Raw genomic sequence first — 20,414 nt, 5'->3', positions numbered from 1 at the left:
TAATAAAGGGACTACGCCGAAAAGAAAATTAATGAAATAATAATAATAATAATAAGCATAAGCAAATGTGCACTTTTCTGATGACAAATTTTATGTCACATGGACCCTCAGGTGTGTAAAAAAAACCAAAGGATACACTGTGCTTTAGAGGTTTAAGGTAAAACTCTACCTGCAGCCCCTGGATGGTGTTTCCGAGTGCGGGGTTCTGTACAGAGGCCTGAAACGGACAAATCATCAATGGTCTGGTGAACAAATCTGACTCAAGCAGAATGAGGGTTAGTGTGTGAACATAAATACACAATATTTATATCCAGACACAATTAGGTTTTCCATATTAATATCAAGGTTAAGTGTGAATTCACCAAGACGAACATGTTCCTGTATTAACATCCATGTTAATCTAGGAATAACATTTCAATCAGCCAATCAGTTTTAAGAGATACATTTACAGTTTGTTAAGTTTAGCTTTATAGTTAGAGTTATGTGCTTCTACATCATTGTTCCTCAACTATTAATCCCCTCTGGTTTTGCAAATTATTTACAGTTAGGTTCAGGGATAGTGATTACATTTTCGAACAGAAATGATGTTCCATGATCAACACTGGTGTTAATCCTGGACCACATCCTAGTTGGTAAAATCACGTCTATTGGGTAAGTGATATAGTTAAGAGCGTGAAAAACCTTTCGGAGTTTAAATCAGAGTATATTAATCAAATGTTTTTTAAAAAGTCTCTTCTGATCTTCAAGATGACATTTATTCAATAAAAGATACAGTAATAATTGCTGTTGTTATGATCAATTACTTGTTCAATCAATTATTATAAAAAGTTGTTCCGCTTAAATTTTAAATACACAGACACACACACACATACACAAACATTTTGTTTTCCATGTAAATATTTTTTATAAGTGGCCCAGAAAAATGATACACAGAGACATGTGTATCATGATAAAGCAAACACTGTGCATTAGAGCAGTGATTCCCAAAGTGGGGGTCAGGACCCTGTGGGGGAGGGGTCGCTTGGTGATTTAAAAAAAAATCAAATAAACTATTAGAATTACTATATTTTATCCATAACCTACAGAAGATAAAAATAACATTTACTAGTTACATAAAAAAACAACAACATGCAAATAAAAGCTATCAGCCTTTAATTTTTTTCCCCTTTGGATTGCGACTCTTGGGGCGTTTACATTATATTAATAATATTAATTGTAATATGTAATATTAATATCATCAGTTGCAGTAGATTGATTTTACAGCACCATGATAAATTGACACCTTTACGGCACTCATATACATTAAAAATGAAAGTTTTTTTTTTAATCATACACGACTGAAGATAGAGGATGATCTTTAAGTGGTGGTCTCCAAAGTAAACCAAGAACAGTCATGTGCAGTAATGTTAAATAAAATAAATGAATAAATGACAAAAAATATATATATTATTGTTAGACTGTTGCACTTTGTGCTGTCAATATGCTTGTGTTTATATAGGCCTATTGTGTGTGCAACATTGTGTGCAATGCTTGTATGCTTATAACCACCTCTGAGGATAGAGGGGGACGTGAGTCACTGGAACTGGTATTTTGGGGGTCACAGGCTCAAAAGTTTGGAAACCTCTGCTTTAGAGGGACAGCACGGTGGCTCAGTGGTTATTACGGTCACCTCACAGCAAGAAGATCGCTGGTTTGAGTCCCAGCTGGGTGAGTTGGCATTTTTTGTGTGGTGTTTACATGTTCTCCCCGTGTTCGCGTGGGTTTCCTCCGGTTTCCCCCACAGTCCAAAGACATGCGCAAAAGGTGATTTGAGTAAACTAAACTGCCCATAGTGTGTGCATGTGTAAATGCAATAGTGTATGGGTGTTTACTGGGTTGCAGATGGAAGGGCATCCACTGCGTAAAACATATGCTGTAAAACAATAGTTGGTGGTTCACTCTGCTGTGGCGACCCCTGAGAAATAAGGGACTAAGCCAAAGGAAAATGAATCAATGTGCTTTAGAGGTTGAAGGTGAAACTCTACCTGTAGCCCCTGGATGGCGTTTCTGGGTGTGGCTTCACTGGGGTTCTGTACAGAGGCCTAAAAGAGACAAATAATGAATGGCCTGGTCTATAAATCAGATTCCGGCTAGTGTGCGAACATGAAAATGCATTATGCTGTGTTTTTGTACCACACTATGTTCTTTATAAGAGTGTATATGTACATTTACACATACACACAAACAAACATACAGTAGTCAGCAAGTTGATAAAAAAATCTAAATTGTCCAAAGACCAGAATGGTTGTTGTTCAGTAGTTTTAAGACAACTTTGATGAAAATGTGTATGCCTGTATATGGATTCAAAGTTGAATTTACAGTTTCACATCAAACTTGATGATGATCAATCATTTTTGATGTTTAAAAATGTTGTTTAATATCTTCGTGAAAAAAGTAAATCACCATACCTATACAGCACATATTTAAATCTATAAATGTCTTCACTGACATTGTTTATCTTTTTAATAGGTTCTTAAAATAAATTTAAAAAGAAAAACAAATTTATTTTTCTACTATATCACAGTATGTTTGAAATCGCACATTTGCATATATTTTAAATCACGTATAAAGGGGATGATTATCATAAATATAATAATACAATGATCCTCTCAAGGATCATATTTGTTTGTGGAGGAAGCAGTGTTGTGCCACCTGAGGGCGCTCTGCACCACAGTTTGAGCTTTACAGAGTATTCACCTTCTTTTCTGCGCGGTACTCATCCCAGGCTGCTCTGCGCTCTTCCTCGCTCAGCTCCTCTTCCTCCCGGTGGTCTAACAGTGAGTTGTGCTCATGATAACCCACTATGAGCTGCTCACAGCTCTGCAGCAGTTGGGACAACACCTCATCCTGACACACAAAACAACAGTTACGGTCATAATGTGCTCCCACTGCCACATCTGTGTGTCCATGTATGTGTGTTTACCGCAGGCATTTCTGTGTATTTGCTGGGCCGTAGTTCTGGTTGGAAGTGGTACAGCTCATTCAGCTGGCTGAGTGTGAAGTGCCTCTGAATTTGCTGCTGGTCCAGAACACGCGATGACAAAGACTGTTTAGCAACCTGCCGCTCATAAATCTTCTGCTCCATTGTGCCCTACACACAAAAAAGTGACAGTCACGGTTAAAATGCAAGAAAATGGACTTTGCAACCAGGGGAGAAAACACACTAGATAAAGTCTACTCCGACATCAAGAATGCGTTCAGAGATCTGTGATGATCATTTCTAAATGGAAAACCCAATTGATCAGAGAAAAAAACAGTAATTCTGCAGTGGACTGAGGGAGCTATGGAGGCAAAACAAGACCGAATACAGACTAGTTGATAGCATCAATATCAATGAATACGCCATCTCTGTGTCAGCTTACATCAAGTGCATGGAGGATATTAATGTTGTTAAGAATATCATTACCCGAGCAAACCATAAACCCTGGATGACTGTTGATCTACACCAGTGTTTCCCAACCCTGTACCTGAAGGCACACCAACAGTACATCTTTTGGATGTCTCCCTTATCTGAACCATTTATTTCAGGTTTTCAAGTCTCTTCTAATGTTCTGATGATTTGATTCAGGTGTATTTGAATAGGGAGAGATTGAAAATGTGTACTGTTGGTGAGCCTTCAGGAACAGGGTTGGGAAACACTGACCTACACAACTCATTAAAAGTCATGAAATCTGGCCTTTAAGTGTGGCAATAAAAAGGCTCCAAGGACATGCAGAGCCAACTGAAACCATGCCATCAGACTAGCAAAGCGGACATACAGAATTTAAGATTTTCATAATCACGAGAAATATGTGGCAAGGAATCAGGACTATCATGAATAAGGACATTTTTTTGCACATTTTCAGTCTCTCAAAAAAAGAGCACTATTATGATTTGCAGTACAGATCCACCTGACGATAAAGACTGTCAGTCAGCTGCTGTGCGTCTTTTGTTCATGATCACACAGGGTCTGTTATAATGCTTCTCTGTGCAGTTAAAATGCACAACATATAAAACTGTCTTTTGCGGTTCGCTGTTTTTTATAAAACCAAACTAGAAATTGAGGGTGTGTGATGTCACTAGTTATTTATTTTTAAATAATTTCCCTAGATCTGAACATTCTTTAAAATATTAGGAATAATGCAAGTACATAAGTCAGCACAATGTATAGCACTGTTATAGTGTTTTTGGGATATTTTCATAAAAATTAAAAGAATTGTACATATTGTGCCTTTAACAATTGACTTTTCTTTTTTTATACCTGAGCAAGAAAACGGTAGACAGAAACATGTTTTTTCTGCCCGAAGCGATAGACTCTGAAGATGCTCTGAATGTCATATGATGGATTCCAGCAAGCATCAAACACCACAACCCGGTTTGCAGCAACCAGGTTAATTCCCAGAGAGCCGGCGCGGGTGGAGATCAGAAACAGCCTCCCTCTGACACACAAAAAAACAGTCAGAAGTCAGAACACAAAATGCAGACTTACTTACACTACCGGTCAGTAGGATTTTTAAATGTTTTAAAATAAGATTCTCCTGCTCACCAAGGCTGCATTTATTTAATCAAAAATACAGTACAAATTATAAAATAGTGAAATCTTATTGCACTATAAAATAACTGTTTAAAAGTAGTTTATAATTTCATTAATTCATTTACTCTAGTGATTTAAATGATGAATTTTCAGCATCATTACTCCAGTCTTCAGTCACAAGATCCTTCAGAAATCACTATGTTTACTGAAATTATTCTTATCATTCTTATTAATATTATTATTATTATTATTAACAGTAATAGTAATAAAAGCAATAATGACTAGACTAATCATTTAATATGAAATTACATACAATAAGAAAGCAGGTATTTAAAATTGTATTAATATTTAACAATTTCATATTTTTTACATTACATGACACCTTAATGAACAGAATAATAATAATAAAAAAACTGACCCCAAACTTTTGACCGGTAGTGTACATATGGAAGATTTTTTGTGCAGTACCTTATGTTTTTAGTGTTGTTAAACTCCTGAGCCCATCTCTTACGAGCACAAGCACTGGTGGTGCCATCCAAACGATAATAATCTTTATTTTTTACCCACGATTTCTTTCCTGATAAAACACACAGCACATTCTATTAAATACTCACTGCACACCAACAAATTTATTTCTCAAACTAAGAGTGTTTACCTTTATATGGACAAACGTCCTTCCCCCTGCTCTCATCTGCATACAGGAGGAAACTCTCAATAATGTCCAGTGATATCAGAGACTGACTGAACACCAACCTAAACAAAAAAACACTGTATTTATGCATTTGTCAGGATGTTTTTAATCATGAACAACTTAACATATATAATTTAATGATTAACCATGTAAAGTTGAACAGGTCAGGATAAGAATGTCGTTTCATTTTTTACAAGTAGTTTAAAACAAAGTACACAATTTACTTGCATCTAATATGCATTCTACCCATATGGCCACAGCCATATCACCCTGCACCCCAAGACTGGTTACTCATTGAAGGCCAAGCAGGGCTGAACCTGGTCAGTACCAGGATGGGAGACCATATGGGAAAACCAGGTTGCTGTTGAGAGTGGTGCTAGTGAGACCAGCAGAGGGCACTTAACCTGCAGTCTGTGTGAGTCCTAATGCCCCAGTATAGTGAAAGGTACACTCTACTGTCAGTGAGCGCCGTCTTTCAGATGAGACGATAAATCGAGGTCCTGATTATCTGTGGTCAATAAAAATCCCAAGGCTGGTAAAGAGTAGGGGTGTAACCCCGGTGTCCTGGCCAAATTCCCTCCTTTGGCCCTTATTCATAATGGCCTCCCAATCATCCCAATCCATTGAATTGGCTCTATCACTGTCTCTCCACTCCCCCTATAGCTGGTGTGTGCTGAGTGCACAGGCGCCATTGTCCTGTGGCTGCCATTGCATCATCCAAGTGGATGCTGCACACTGTGTTGGTGTGGAGAGACCCCCCTCATGATTGTGAAGTGCTTTGGGTGTATGACCATACACTATAAATGTGCTATTATAATTACATCACATATAAAATCACTTTTGCAAATTTTCTTTCAAAATCAAATCCTCAGACTTGTATGTTTGTTCCTCACACTTTGTCCTGTAGTTCCTCTGCACAGTGTAAAATCTCTAGCAGCAACTGTAATTTCCCAGAATGCTCCAGTACTTTGGCATCAGCTGCTGTTACAAATGGCAGATACCAGTCTGCAGATGGTCCATTATCCACAATAACCCCTGAACAACAGACAGAGAAAGACATTAAGAGTGAGCTAGACGAATGGACAAAGAGAGAAACAGAGAGAGACACCATGTGTGCTACTGTGTTTAAATGTACCAGCTTCCCCACCAGGAAAATCTGCTGATGCTAGGTTTGTGGAGTTTGGATTTTGATGAGACCCGGTGACTAAAGAGGCTGGATTGGTATTTCTCTCTCCATCACCCACTAAACGTGTGCTCTTTGCCTCTGTACTGTGGGACATACAATGTGAAAATAAGCATCAATGCAAACCTGGTCTTGTATAGACTTCAATTTCCAGCAGAGTTTTCATTGCATCCAAATAACTATAGTTAATATTAAATGTATTCTATACATGTAGAAATCTCACTTTAGAAAACACAAAAGGCAAACAAATCTGATATGAAACAGAGCGTACCTTTCTGAGGCATTTGGCTTCACAGATTCTAAACCTGGATCCAGCGCCTTGAACACTGGAGCTTCCTCTTTTCCCTGGAAAACAAAAACATCTTTTTTAAAAGATTATGATTACGTTGACAAAATGATTAGATTAAAAATCACTTTAAATTAAGAATATATTACTAAAATATAGAGCATGAACATTAGGGCTGCACAATATATCGTTTCAGCATTGATATCACAATGTGTGCATTCACAATAGTCACATCGCATAGATATGCAACATTGAATCAAGATTAGAGTTTTATGCAAATGTTTGGCCACCCCAAATATTTTTCAGAATTGCAAGCCATAGCCTGTTGGCCTTTCAAAGCAGCAATTTCATTTGGATATATTTTATACTCTAGGGAAAAAGCAATAGTTTAGTTCTGACATAACATTTATTTAATCAACAGACGCAATGCAATTAAAGTCTTTACAAAAAGAGACAGATGCAAAATTTGGGCACCCCAACAGAATAATGACATCAATCTTTAGTACAGCCACCTTTTGTTAAAATATCAGCCTGTAGACACTTCTTTTAGTCCAGGATAAGTGCCTGAATTCTTACTGAAGGCATTTTGGGCCATTCTTTCTTGCAAAATTTCTCCAGTTCAGTCAGGTTTGAGGAGTGCTGAGCGTGAACGTTTCTTTTCAAATTAATCCATAGATTTTTGATGATATTCAACTCTGGGAACTGGGATGTCCATTCTAGAACATTTGTATCATGTCGGAGCATGAATTACTTGGTAGATCTAGAACCGTGCTTTGGGTCAATGTTCTGCTGAAACATCCAACACTGTCATAACTTGATACTGATACTGGGTGGACTCCATGTGACCTTTAACTCCAGTAAGATTTCCAGTACCTGTGATTGCCACACATCCACACAGCATGATGGACCCTTCACCATATTTTACAGGAGGGAGCAGGTTCTTCTCCTGGAATGCTGTATTCTTTTTCCACCATTCAACGCGCTTATGGTTGTTGCATCTGTCCACAGCATATTTTTCCAAAATGATTCAGGCTTGTTCAGATGAGCCTTTGCATACCTCAAATGACTCTTCTTGTTGGCAGAACGAAGAAAAGTCTTCTTCTGCATCACCTTCCACTGAGCTTTTCCATGTGAAGAGTGTGCTGGACTGAGTAATATGTACAATAACATTATTAGCAGCTAGATGTTCCTGGAGCTCTTTGGAGGTGGTTTGTCATTCTTCGGCTTTGCATTTCAGATATTTTTCTTGGTCTAGCAACACTTTCCTTCACAAGAACTGTTCCTATAGCCTTTCAATTTCTTACTATATTTCTGACTGTGGAGATAGAGACTTTAAACCTTTGTGATAGCTTTTGCGCATCCTTCTAATTCATGTTGGTGAATTATCCTAGTTTTTAGGTCATTGGGAAGTTCTTTTGAGGTTCCCATAATGATACTTTCTGGTTCACAAAAAGGAGAAGCACAACTAGCTATTAGCTATCTTAAATATCATTTTTCATGCTTTGTTGCACCTGTGTTGGGATTGTTATGGTTCACTACGTCTCTCAAATCAATTTTGTGTTGTAATCCATCAGCATTAAGTGACTACATGTTTTGAAATCGACACAAAAGAGGGTGCCCAAACTTTTGCATAGCCTATTTTTCAGGTTCAATTTAATTTCACACATCTCAATACTGCTACACTATGTATTTCTGTCTGAAGAATATGACATTATCTAGCTTTCTCTAGAAACTGAAAGGCATATCACTGTGATCCTCTTTTATAAAGAAAGAGCACATAATTATGCAGCCACACTGGGGTGCCCAAACTTTTGCATAAAACTGTATATCTGAGCAAGAGTCACAGTTCAGAATACAACATTTGTGGAATTATTTAATCACAATGGAGTGCAATCGTAGCATTTGCATGTTTTTAAGGCCTGAGAGAGATTTAAATAGTCAGGCTCAATACATTTTGCCAATTGGAAGTTTAATAAAGAATAATTGTGTTGAATTATTTATACATCAAAAACTTTGCAGCATAATTTTAACATTTACAAAACCTTACCCAATACCTAAGCTACCTTAATATCTATTAATAAGGAACAAATTAGGAGTTTATTGAAGCAAAAGTCATAGTTAATGGTTGGCCAATAGCGGAGGGAGGGGACTATAGGTTCTTTTCAAGTAGTGCTATTCAATCATTTGGTAAAATTGTATAGATGCATTATATCGCAATAAACATATTGCTGAAAAAAATATCGCAATGTCAGATTTGTCCAATATCATGCGGCTCTAATGCACATGCAAAATGATTACAAATTTATAGATGAAATTGTGAAATATTTCTATGGCCTTAAAAATTTATTTCAAGAGATTAAGGAATTTCTTTTTACCATTAATAAAAACCTATCCACACAGTTGAAATGTTCACGTTTTTTAAACAATAGGTTTAGTAACTAATTTCTACTAACCTTTTTTTAATCTTTGCCCTGATGACACTACATAATATTTTACAAGATATTAGTACTCAGCTTAAAGTTGAAAAACTAAAAGACTCAACTTAACATATTATGTAAATTAGGCAAATCACTGTAGCTATAAAAGTTTGTTCTGTAGTCAATCTAAATAAATAAATATTGCTTAAATGGGTTAATATTATTGGCCTGAAATAATTTTTAAAAATTAGATAAATAAATGTTTCAGTCAAACTAAAAGGCATTCTCCAGAATAAACAATATTACAGGAAATGCTGTGAAAATTGTCTTGCTCCTAAACATCACTTGGGAAATATTTGAAAAGCAATGCAAAAAGAATTGCTGACTGTGCATGCGCCATACTTGACTGTACCTTATTCCGGGCCAGCTGAGCAAGTTTTAGACACCAGGGATGAGTCCATATCAAGCTCAAAACATGAAGGTCCTGAAACAAACTGTTCAGTCCTGCTCCTTTCCCTAAATAAAAAGACATCATCTGTGACTGCATGCCACCAATACATTGACTTAAGTCATGTGATCTTACAATATCAGTTAAAGATTGGCTATAGCACATACTCCTTTAGCAATTTACAGCAATGTCAGTTTCTAAGGTCATTTATTTGCAGTCTTACATTAACTAACCAACCAGGGCTTGACATTAACTTTTTTGATCACCAGCCACTGTGGCTAGTAGTTTTCCAATGTTACTAGCCACTCGCCATTTTCACTAGCCAATTTATTTTATGCATAAATTTGACTTTGGCATGCTAAAAATTACTTCTTTTTTTAATTATGTGTTGTATCCACGTCTGCTCGTTAATTTAACTTTTTTTTTTAGTATGACTTTTTATGGCTCAACACTAAGGATTTACCCAATTATTCTCTGGCCACACCAAACTAATCATATACTTGAGCACAAATTTTAAATAATGTGTCAAAACAAGCTAAAGATAGCTGTATACATACACATTTTATTAAACAAAAATGTTCTTAAAAAAGCAATTGACATTTAAAAAAAATTATTCTCATTTATCTAAAACTATACACAGTAGTTTGTCCAGACTAAAGGTCCCAGATCACCAGGTAACTATAGATAAATGGAGAGTTAATCTCCTATTAAAGCAAATGTAATTGTAAAGGATGATATTTTAACCACATTAACTAAAAAAATAACTGCAAGCAAATGAAAGCAGATAAAAACATTCTGTTTGCGATAGTAAAAGGATGATCGCGTGCACATGTTAGGGCCAGTAATAATCTGTTCAAAGAATAGTAAAAGCGGCAATAGCTGCTGCATACAAAAAAATCTGGAGCTCTCTTGAAAGCAGCAGGATTGTGAGTGCACGAGCACTGCTTTTTTTTCTTCCAATGTATTACAAACAGAAACGATCGCACCAGTTGCGTTTCCAGGCACAGTTGCTTTGCGCAAGGAAACAGGAGCTTTTAAGCACTCGTGCGAATCACATCAGCTGTGCCTCAATAACAACATCAGTCACTTTCTGTGCGCCTGATCATCCTCTGATTTGGTTTTCACCTGCTTTCTTTTGCTCCCGCGAACACTTATCATTCATGCTCCTTTTCTATTTTAAGAGCACATTTGCATGCATATTGACAAAGTGTCATAAAGTAAAATTCTAATCTTTAGGGACGAGGCAGGTTTGGCAATTAAAAAATGATTTTCAACCAGCCAAAGTGGCTAGTAGGTTTGTCTAACCCACCACAGGTGAAATCTACCCACATTTGTTAGGTTAGCGGGTGTAAATGTCAAGCCCTGAAACTAACCAATATTAAATATTTAATTGTGCATGTGCTCATGAGATTTTCAAAATGCATCAATTCTCTCTTGCGCTCTAGGATTAACAAACAGCCGTACTCTGCTCACAATTCCTTACAAATACCACTTGAACGTAACATAATCATTAATAAAGTGAATAAACGCTTAAACGAATCACAGGAATGTTCATTGTGAGCGGTGTTCACATCAGTTTTGTGACAAAGGCTGAATTCCATGACTGAATGCACAAACACTCTTCCTTATGAGCATTCGAGTGTGTGGTTAAAATATAGGCTAGAGCGCCATCTGCTGTTAAAAATAAAGAATCGATTTCTTGAAAGATAATCTAAAACTAGTGCTTAGCAATACAATACTTCAACAAACCTTTTAACTCAAACTATTTTTTTTCAACTATATAATAACATGATGCCAAAATTGGCAACATAAATTGACAAATTTAGTGTTTAATTGTAAAAATAGTAAAGAATTATAATATTAGCTGTATCATGAAAACAACCATTGACTGACATTTCTATTCTATAGTCTAACTTCAGCGCTAGTAAAATTCTCACCTGTGCGAGTCTGCAGATAGCGTGAGTATAACTGACACTGTAGAGGCGTCATCCTGACTGACAGCACATACTCGCGTTTGGGCGGCAAACAGGATGTCAAAACGGAGTAGTCCCGCCTCTGTCACAAAAACACAACACATCAAACACATAGCATTGGGAATTTTCCCCACAGCTATTCCTTTTCGTTACGTCTTCATCACCTGTATGAATCCTGACATGAGCTGATATAGGACGTGTGATCTGTTCTTCATCAGCCTGACATCCGCAGGGGTGGAGTCTGCACACTGCCCATTCTGGATTGGATTAATAAATCGGTTCCGGAACTCTTTTAGGGAACCCAGAAGGTTCTCCTTTATGAAGTTTACCATGCAGTGATCTAAAACAACAAACAAACAAAATAAACAGTTACCAAATCACTGAATACAATAATAAATAAATAAAAATGTAAATAAATAAATTTATTTTTATTATAATTTTGACAATTTTAAGCTTTTTAATTAGCTGTAAAATGCATTTAATTTATTTACATGTAATTTTAATTCAGTAATTTTTTAAATAAGCTAAAAGCAGCCCTATTTATTTATTTATTTATTTATTTTAAATGTGACACCATTCAGAACAGTTTAAAGTAACTTTAATGTCATTATAAAACTGATAAAGGCATTTAAAATAAACAGCATATTTTATAAATGAGCTTAAACTAAAACTGTACACACTTCACAGGTCAGACATCCTCAAAAAGATTTTTAGATAAAAACAAAAGCCATTTTTCAAGCATGCTTTCATAGACATGAAGATGAATGTGGATTACACTCGGTGAGGTTATTCTGAAGCGGTGTTCCTGTTAGTATGATCCTTCTGCGTGTGTTCAGGGCTCGCATGGCTTTTGAGATGCTAGAGTCTGCGTTCCTGAGGACGTGACCCTCGTCACACACCACCAGATCAGGGCCTGAGAGCAGTTTGAAAACAATACTAATGAAAAACACTAGAAATGCATTTGAAGCATTTGAAGATCGATTAGTCAGATTCAATTACCAGGATCCAGGAGCATAGAGCGGAAGTCTTCTTTGTGTCTGCTGTATTTTGCACTATTTGTGTGTGTCAGAATACGAAAAACCTCATAACCCATGATCATCACACCACCATTCCTAAACCAGTCGTTCAACATCTCAACACGAACAGCCACTGACTTTGCTGTGGCCAACTCTGCCACCTGTGTTTGAGATACAAAAGACAGAAGGCAGGGCAGATTTTTAGTATAATAAATAATTACCAGTGATGCAATAGAAAGCCCATATCAAATAAACAGAAATGAAAACTTGGAAAATAGAGATTGAGAACAGATTCTCAAATAATGTCATAATATTAATCACTTTCTAAAGTTGTATAAATATATATTACTAAAGGAATATAATGATGAATAAAGGAGATTGAAAAAAAAATGAGAAAGGTATAGCGAAATTTCAATTAATGGCTGTTTGCAAAAGTATGTATTTTTTTTATGTTATAATATTTAAATGTATTAATGGAATCAAACAATGTCAAAGATGCCAAATGGATAAAATGTAAAGCTCATATATCTTATGTAAAGAAGAGATAAGTAAAAGAAGAAATAAGTTTAATAAATAGACAAATGATGTGTGTGATAATGGGGTGGGGAAAATAATATTTCTGTTTGAAATAATTAAATCAAATCAAAATCAAATCAAAACTTTGCAAGCATTCAGTGCATTTTAATATGATAAACTGTGCATCTTGCACTGATTCTTTGACCTTAAAAAAAAAGTCAGGTTAAACAGACAACTCGCACAAAAAATTAAATCAAATAATAAATAAAATAAAATAATATAAGATAAAAATAAATATTTTTGATTTAATAAATGAATATATTTTATATTTAAATTAAATAGTAAATTAAATGTTTTAAATATATTTATAAATTTTAATAACCCAATTAACTAGTTACTCTCAAATTGTCTAAATGATTTGCATTGTGCAACACTGGAATGTCAAGCCCAGAAATATAAATGTATGTTTTAAATAAACAGCTCCATAAAAATAGACTTGGCTTTGGCCATTCAAAATTCTATTAAAAAAATGATATTTGATAAATAATCTATTATACCCTTCACCTAACATATACAGTATTAGTTGCCAGAGGTAAAGCGCTAATAAGCAATATCCAATAGAAACAAGGAAGATCCCATCTGAAAGCAGATGAATTTAGTTTACTTTTGACTAGGGCTGCACGATTTGGAGTAAAAAAAAAAAATCGAATTGCGATTTATCTGATGAAAATTACAATTTAAAACGTGATCTAAAAAAATTTAATAAAAGAGCTGCAGGTTTGATGTGGTGGTTTTAACAGCACCAAAAAAAGACTAAACAATCACAAATTATGCTACAATATGCTTCTGATTATTTAATACCATTAAATGTCATGACAAATTTAAAAAATAACTACAGTATTTTAAATTAAATAAAATAAATTATAAATAAAATACTATATATAGATACATAAATAATTTACAACCTTTACATTTAGATTGTATAACATTTTTAATATTGATTTCATGCCCTATTTTTGACCGTCATTCAATTCACTTTAAAACAGAAAGAAAAAATCTTTTAGTCTTGTTTTATGATTTTTCCTGTGTGCGAAACCTACAAACATGCCTGCAGTTACCATCTGCTCATTTCACGTAAAACTATAATATTACTGGTTTTTGATTTTGATTGGTCTTGGCAACCATAAGAGATTACATTTTTACTGAATCTAATGCAGAGTTCAGACTGCATGATTTTAGCCCCAATTTTGACTCACTGACAGGGTGAGAAATCACCAGCAAATCCCTGGAATCACAGGCAAACCGGTGCTCGTTCACGTAACAATCATACAGTGTAAACTATCAAAGACACGATCAGAGAGAATCGCCGACACCAGTCAGATATTTGGTGTGCTAAATATCTGGAGCTGTCAGCGATTTAAAATCAATCCATGTGAAATATGTTCTGATTGAAAATAACATCAGCGATTACCTATAGCCAACGAGAGAGCAGCATTCACTAGTATGGGTATCTGCAGGTCAACGGGAGCATTGGGGTGAAGTTAAAAACACTTATGTTCGGTCTATTTGGTCTCAAAAAATGAAAGAAAAATCTGTGTAGATTTGGCAGCAGCATCTGTGTCTGTTTGACATGTCATCTGAGCAATAGCACAACCGGGTCGAAACAGAAAAAAAGTTTGAGAGAAATTGCCAATTCCCTTCAAAAGCCAGGTGAGAAGCTCTACCCCACTTAAGGCTTCTTTCTCATTATGTAGTTAATAACAAAATATATACTACGTGACCTTTCATTGTTTCCATGTCACTTCTTATGCTTGTATGGAGACCAAAACAAATTTGTCTGCGATTCTTCCTATTTTTAAGTCATGCAATGTGAAACCCTCTGTAGCCGACCCGTCTTGCAGTGTAAACACAGCACTGACGGAACGCTAGCCCAGATAATCATGCAGTGTGAAAACATCTGTGACATGACAAAATCTTGCAGTGTGACCTCGGCATAAATAGTAGAGTGAAACTGAAATCAGCCCACAGATGACCACAACAGCTAAGGTTAGAAAGTGAGAGAACGGCACTGACCCACAGGACGTTGGGTTTTAAGCCCCTCTGCCACTGGTCAAACTCGCTCCTCCAGTTCAGCACAGTGTTGAGGGGACAAACCACCAGAGCTCTTTTCAGCGGCAGCTCTTTACTTAACAGCACGGTGTGAAGGAACACGATGACCTGGAAACACACACACACGCAGTTACTTTGCCTGTGAGTAACGTCATCAGTTCAAAAAGAAAAGGAGAATTTGAATGCGTCTGCACCTGAAAGGTTTTGCCCAGACCCATGCAATGAGCCAGAATACAGCCGGAGCCTGGAGTTGACTTCACACTCTGAACAGATTCACAGCAGCTGTCCCACATGAACCGCACACCTAACAATGAACACACACTTGCATATGACGGCACAAACCAGATCCCCATCACCAGCTGTCATTTCATGCACGCTGCTTGATAAATACATGTGAATAAGATGAAAAACAAGCAATCTCACACTGTCTGGCCTGATTATTTTTGTATTTTCAGACTGATTATGTATCGACATCAATAAGCTTTTTGAAAAAATGTCATATAATATTTGTGACAAAATTTCATTTTAGATTTCAGCATTTGGATAAATTTCGATTTCAAATTAATGTTGATAATTCAAAATCATAAGAACATCCCCACTGGCTAAAATTAAGCAGAACATTTTTCAGCACTGAGGATGCAAAATGTTTTAGCACAATCACCATTTTAATTTCTGAAACATTTAATACCACTAAAGACTGGAGCCATGAACATTCAGCAGTATCATCAAATGCAGGGTTTCCATTCTTTCATGAACAGCAGATTCAGAGACTTAATAAAGCACCATTATTTTCAAATGAAGCAGCATTTTAATTCCCCCAACATATGTAGCACCATGAAAGTCCTTACTGTACTTAACATTTCACTCATACTTAATATTTACATTAATAAATCAGAGTAATGATGAGGTTCTGAATGTGTGATTTAACTTGTTTAATTCAATGTTAATAATCAAATGTAGTTTCTGAAATATTAATAAATGTGCATTTTTTTGTCATAGTTCTTGTACATGATTTAAATATAAAAATGTATCATTTTTTTTAGCTCTGTTTTTGACAGAAGCGCAATACAAATACTGAAATAACACCATAAACATTTTATTTAAAGGGGTGGTCATTTAGGATATCGTACTTTACACTTTAATTGATGTGTAATGTAGACATGTTAACAAACAACCTCTCTAAATGTAATACGCTCAAAGTTAGACATTGGCTTTTACAGAGAAAGCTAGAGTGAACAAAGTTTGGGGACTTTAAAAAAAATACATCCGGGTTAGTGAGACCACAAACGCATCAGGTTATGCGAATACACCAAGTGCAGCAAAGGGGTGTGGCCAGAGGCGCTGCAATATTATAGCAGAGAAAGCTAAAATGCCGACCAAATGCTGCTTTTCCACAGAGCTTCTTCTGTTTCTGTATTTGGACATCCAAAGGACACGACACAAAGAGAGAAGTGCTTACAATTTAATTTTAATTATGTTCCAGAGAATTATAAAAAATATATTAGTTGGCATTTGACTAAGGACAACTTCCAGAATCTCTCTCAGTTCAGTTCTGGATTCGGCTAAAAACTCCTCAAAGGAGGAGCAGCTCCAACCATAATAGAAGAAGCTGTGGATTGTGAACCACAACCTTAAGGTGTTTTTATTTGTTCAAATTTATCCATTACATGCACAGTTTCTAGCGTTGACGGTATGTTGTAGCGAGGACGTAAACAAGGATGTAAACAACGGGAAATGCTGATTGGCACCATTAACATTTTAGCTACACATTCATATTTAACCGTCAAACGGCTGTAAACACCCACAATCTTCACCAGCGCTGCAGTGTCTCTCTATGTAGACGCTTTCCCTGCGTTCTACATCTGGTATAACGAACTCACAAAAGATATGTGAAGGTTTCACAATACTTACACATGCTTATTCTGAATATATATGAAAGACACTTGTCAGATTTTATTTTAGAGATCAGGTGTGAGGTTCAGCTGTGTCATTTTCTGTCTGATTCAGGCTCAAACTGATATGGCTAACAGCTACTCCGACTGACAGTATTTACACAGCGCATGCTATTAGAGGCGTGACACTTTTTTTGGTTACGTTGAGCCGATCCGTGAATCACAGCACATTATGTTAGCTGACCAATCAGAGCCTCTTGAAGGTGGGCCTTTCGGAGGAACTAGGAAATATTAGTCGTTTTCATGTTAGCTGGGAAGCAGTATATAATCAAAGTAAGATATTTGAGAAAATAACTTGATTTTCTACAAGCAAAGCATGAGCACACATTGTTTTTCATCTTATAAACACAAGCAAGCTAAAAATAAACTCTGGACCACCACTTTAAAATTTAATTCAAGCACTTTCAAGGACCTATGTTTTTTTTTTGTTTTGCTTTTTAGGGGTTTTTAACCTTTAGTGGATAGAATAGTGCTAAGGATTGACAGGAAATAGCTGGGAGCAAAGACGGGGGAAGGGTCGGCAGAGGACCTCGAGCCGGGAATCGAACAGGTCGCCGTGAGCACCATAGTGCTATATGTCAGCGCACATAACTACTAGGTTATTGGTGCCTACAAAGACCTATGTTTGTTTTTAAGTACTTTCTAGGCATGAATCCATATTTCTGAAATTCAAGTACTTTCAAGAAGTGTGGGAACCATGCAAATGACTTAATAATTAAAAATGTTTAATACGCATAATAATAATGCAAGTTAAAAAGTATAAATTCTTGAAAGGCAAAGGAAACAGAAAGCAATAAATGTGTTAAACTAAAATAAAGATAATAGTTTATCTCTATTGTAAAAAGTAAAAAAAAAAAAAAAAAAAAGTAAATCTTCTCACCATCTCTTTGGTGTTGTTTGAGTTTGCTAAGAAAGTGCATGTGCACTTGCACCACAGGCTTATTTGTGGCATCATCTTGCTCAAGAACCAATGGTGCGATGCTATTAGCTGGTCTCTCAGACACCAAAATGACCTAAAGCAAAAATAAACAAAGCTCATTAAAAAAATAACAATGTCACTGTGTATCATCTCTTTTGTCAAAAATACAAAATAACAACATACAGTTGAAGTCAGAATGATTAACCCCCCTGAATTATTATTACCATTTATTTTTTCCCAATTTCTATTTAACGGAGAGAAGATTTTTTTTCTACACATTTCTAAACACAATAGTTTTAATAACTCATTTCTAATAACTGATTTATTTGATCTTTGCCATGATGACAGTAGATAATATTTGACTAGATATTTTTCAAGACACTTCTATACAGCTTAAAGTGACATTTAAAGACTTAATTAGGTTAACTAGGCAGGTTAGGGTAATTAGGCAAGTTATTGTATAACAATGGTTTGTTCTGTAGACTATCAAAAATATAGCTTAAAGGGGCTAATAATTTTGACCATAAAATGGCTTTTAAAAAATGTAAAACTGCTTTTATTCTAGTCGGAATAAAACAAATAAGACTTTCTCAAGTAGAAAACATATTATCAGACATACTATGAAAATATTTGAAAAAGAAAAAAAATATTCAAAAGGGGGTTTAATAATTCTGATTTCAACTGTATATACACACACACACACACACACACACACACACACACACACACACACATAAAAATTCCCTTTGATGTCACTAGGCCCACACGGAATCTGCGCGCAGAATTACGCAGATGTTCCGCAGATTTCTGGCCCATCATTAATTCTGTTTATTTAAATGTGTATCTATATTTATTCAGTTTTTAAATTACAGTAATATTATTGACTAATATGAAAATGTTCATCTGATTTATGTACTGTACAATACAGTTTGTAAAGTAATATGTTCTGTCTTTTAATAGATATATTATACGAGACTTGCTTTGTTTACCAAATAAAGTGAATCTAGTTGGATTTGCATTTTAAACATTAAATAAAAGTTAAAAAGAAAATATTTTTTTATTTCACATATTAAGATTTTAGTTATGATTCTCCCAAAATAATTCAGCAGAAATACGCAAATTCTCTGCAGAAATAGCAAAAAACGTCCACAGATTCCGTCTGGCCCTACTTATAACCTGCATGACTTTCAGTTCATAAAAAATATGGGACAAAAACAACACTTATGTTCAACAGAAAAGAATTCATCATACAGATTTGAAATGACACAAGTAGCAGTAAAAATAACAGAACGTCAAGATCTCATGTGACTTATTTCACATTTACAAACCAGAATACACCATTGATCACCTCTGGGTCTGCGTCCTCTCGCTCTCTCCTCTCATTCTCCAGCCTGAGTCTTTCTCTCTCCGCGAGCCTCTTCCTGCGCTCCTCCTCTGCTCTAATAGCGCTCTGTGTCTCCTGCGCCAGCTGCTCCACCTCCAGGACCCGTCTGATCTGCCTGCGTCCGCGAGGTGTAACCTTCAAGTGCTCCTCAGTGGCTGGAGAAAACTCTTCCTGCACATCAAAATACCACAACAATTAAAAAACATCAGCTACCGAGGAATCCACATTAATGATATTTAAAAAGCACACGCACATCAGGATCAGGGGTGGGCCTGTTTGGTGTGCGGGATGGACTCTCTTTATGCTCTTCATCATGAGCGAGCGACTGAGACCTGCAAATTACAATAACATGGCAGGGAAAAAAACATTATTTGTTTTTCAACTAATTTAGGCTTGTTGGGTAGTAATTGAATATTCTGTGAGAGTTTGTGCATGTTTAACTGTGATATCAAGAGCTTTACCCTATTTCCTCATGCTCTGAATGACTGAGCTCATCCCACAAGTCTGAATCGCTTGTTTCTTCACTGCTGCTCACTGGGATCAAAACAGAAGAAAAAAAAAGTCTGATAAAAGTGTAATAAATTAACATTAGGTACTTCTTGTACGAAAAAAAAAAAAAAAAAAAACTGTAGCACTTTTCATACACAACCTACATTGTAAAACAAAAAAAAACATGCTGGTCTCCACAAACTTCCTTCATGTTTCCCCAACACAAACCAATTAAGTTCAATTAAATGTTTTTTTTATATGATATGAACTTTTTACAGATTTTTCTTGTTTCAAATAATGCAGATGAATATGAAATGCAGAGCACTAACATTTATTTATTTCTTATTTATTTGTATTTATTTATTAGGATCCCCATTAGCCACTATCCATAAAAGCAGAAAATAAAAGCAGAAAAAATACAAAATTAGACAAGTTAGTAGACAATCTTTATGGTGGCTTGAAAAAGCCTCGTCTGAAAG

General features: G+C 35.7%; 1 protein-coding gene across 2 annotated transcripts in view; it reads right to left on the bottom strand.

The window, feature by feature from the left end:
- The window catches only part of LOC130229055 (transcriptional regulator ATRX-like), a 42,396-nt gene that overhangs the window by 1,501 nt on the left and 20,481 nt on the right, over positions 1-20,414 (bottom strand). The window contains exons 14-34 of one of the 2 annotated variants that reach the window (XM_056457647.1): positions 19,908-19,980; positions 19,700-19,778; positions 19,411-19,617; positions 18,024-18,156; positions 15,386-15,495; positions 15,156-15,299; positions 12,550-12,727; positions 12,326-12,463; positions 11,715-11,890; positions 11,515-11,632; positions 9,542-9,645; positions 6,698-6,771; positions 6,379-6,512; positions 6,137-6,278; positions 5,208-5,305; positions 5,021-5,129; positions 4,280-4,457; positions 2,963-3,130; positions 2,737-2,886; positions 2,025-2,081; positions 170-217 (exon numbers count right to left, since the gene is read on the bottom strand). In XM_056457647.1, coding sequence (XP_056313622.1) covers positions 170-217; positions 2,025-2,081; positions 2,737-2,886; positions 2,963-3,130; positions 4,280-4,457; positions 5,021-5,129; positions 5,208-5,305; positions 6,137-6,278; positions 6,379-6,512; positions 6,698-6,771; positions 9,542-9,645; positions 11,515-11,632; positions 11,715-11,890; positions 12,326-12,463; positions 12,550-12,727; positions 15,156-15,299; positions 15,386-15,495; positions 18,024-18,156; positions 19,411-19,617; positions 19,700-19,778; positions 19,908-19,980 — 2,618 coding nt within the window. The remainder of the gene's footprint in view (positions 1-169; positions 218-2,024; positions 2,082-2,736; positions 2,887-2,962; positions 3,131-4,279; positions 4,458-5,020; positions 5,130-5,207; positions 5,306-6,136; positions 6,279-6,378; positions 6,513-6,697; positions 6,772-9,541; positions 9,646-11,514; positions 11,633-11,714; positions 11,891-12,325; positions 12,464-12,549; positions 12,728-15,155; positions 15,300-15,385; positions 15,496-18,023; positions 18,157-19,410; positions 19,618-19,699; positions 19,779-19,907; positions 19,981-20,414) is intronic. The other variant, XM_056457648.1, reaches the window with a different exon arrangement.

The sequence above is a fragment of the Danio aesculapii genome, chromosome 5 (assembly GCF_903798145.1).
Source record: "Danio aesculapii chromosome 5, fDanAes4.1, whole genome shotgun sequence".
Lineage (NCBI taxonomy): Eukaryota > Metazoa > Chordata > Actinopteri > Cypriniformes > Danionidae > Danio > Danio aesculapii.
Note: the sequence above shows the minus strand (reverse complement) of the source record. Positions and strands in the feature narration are given on the sequence as shown.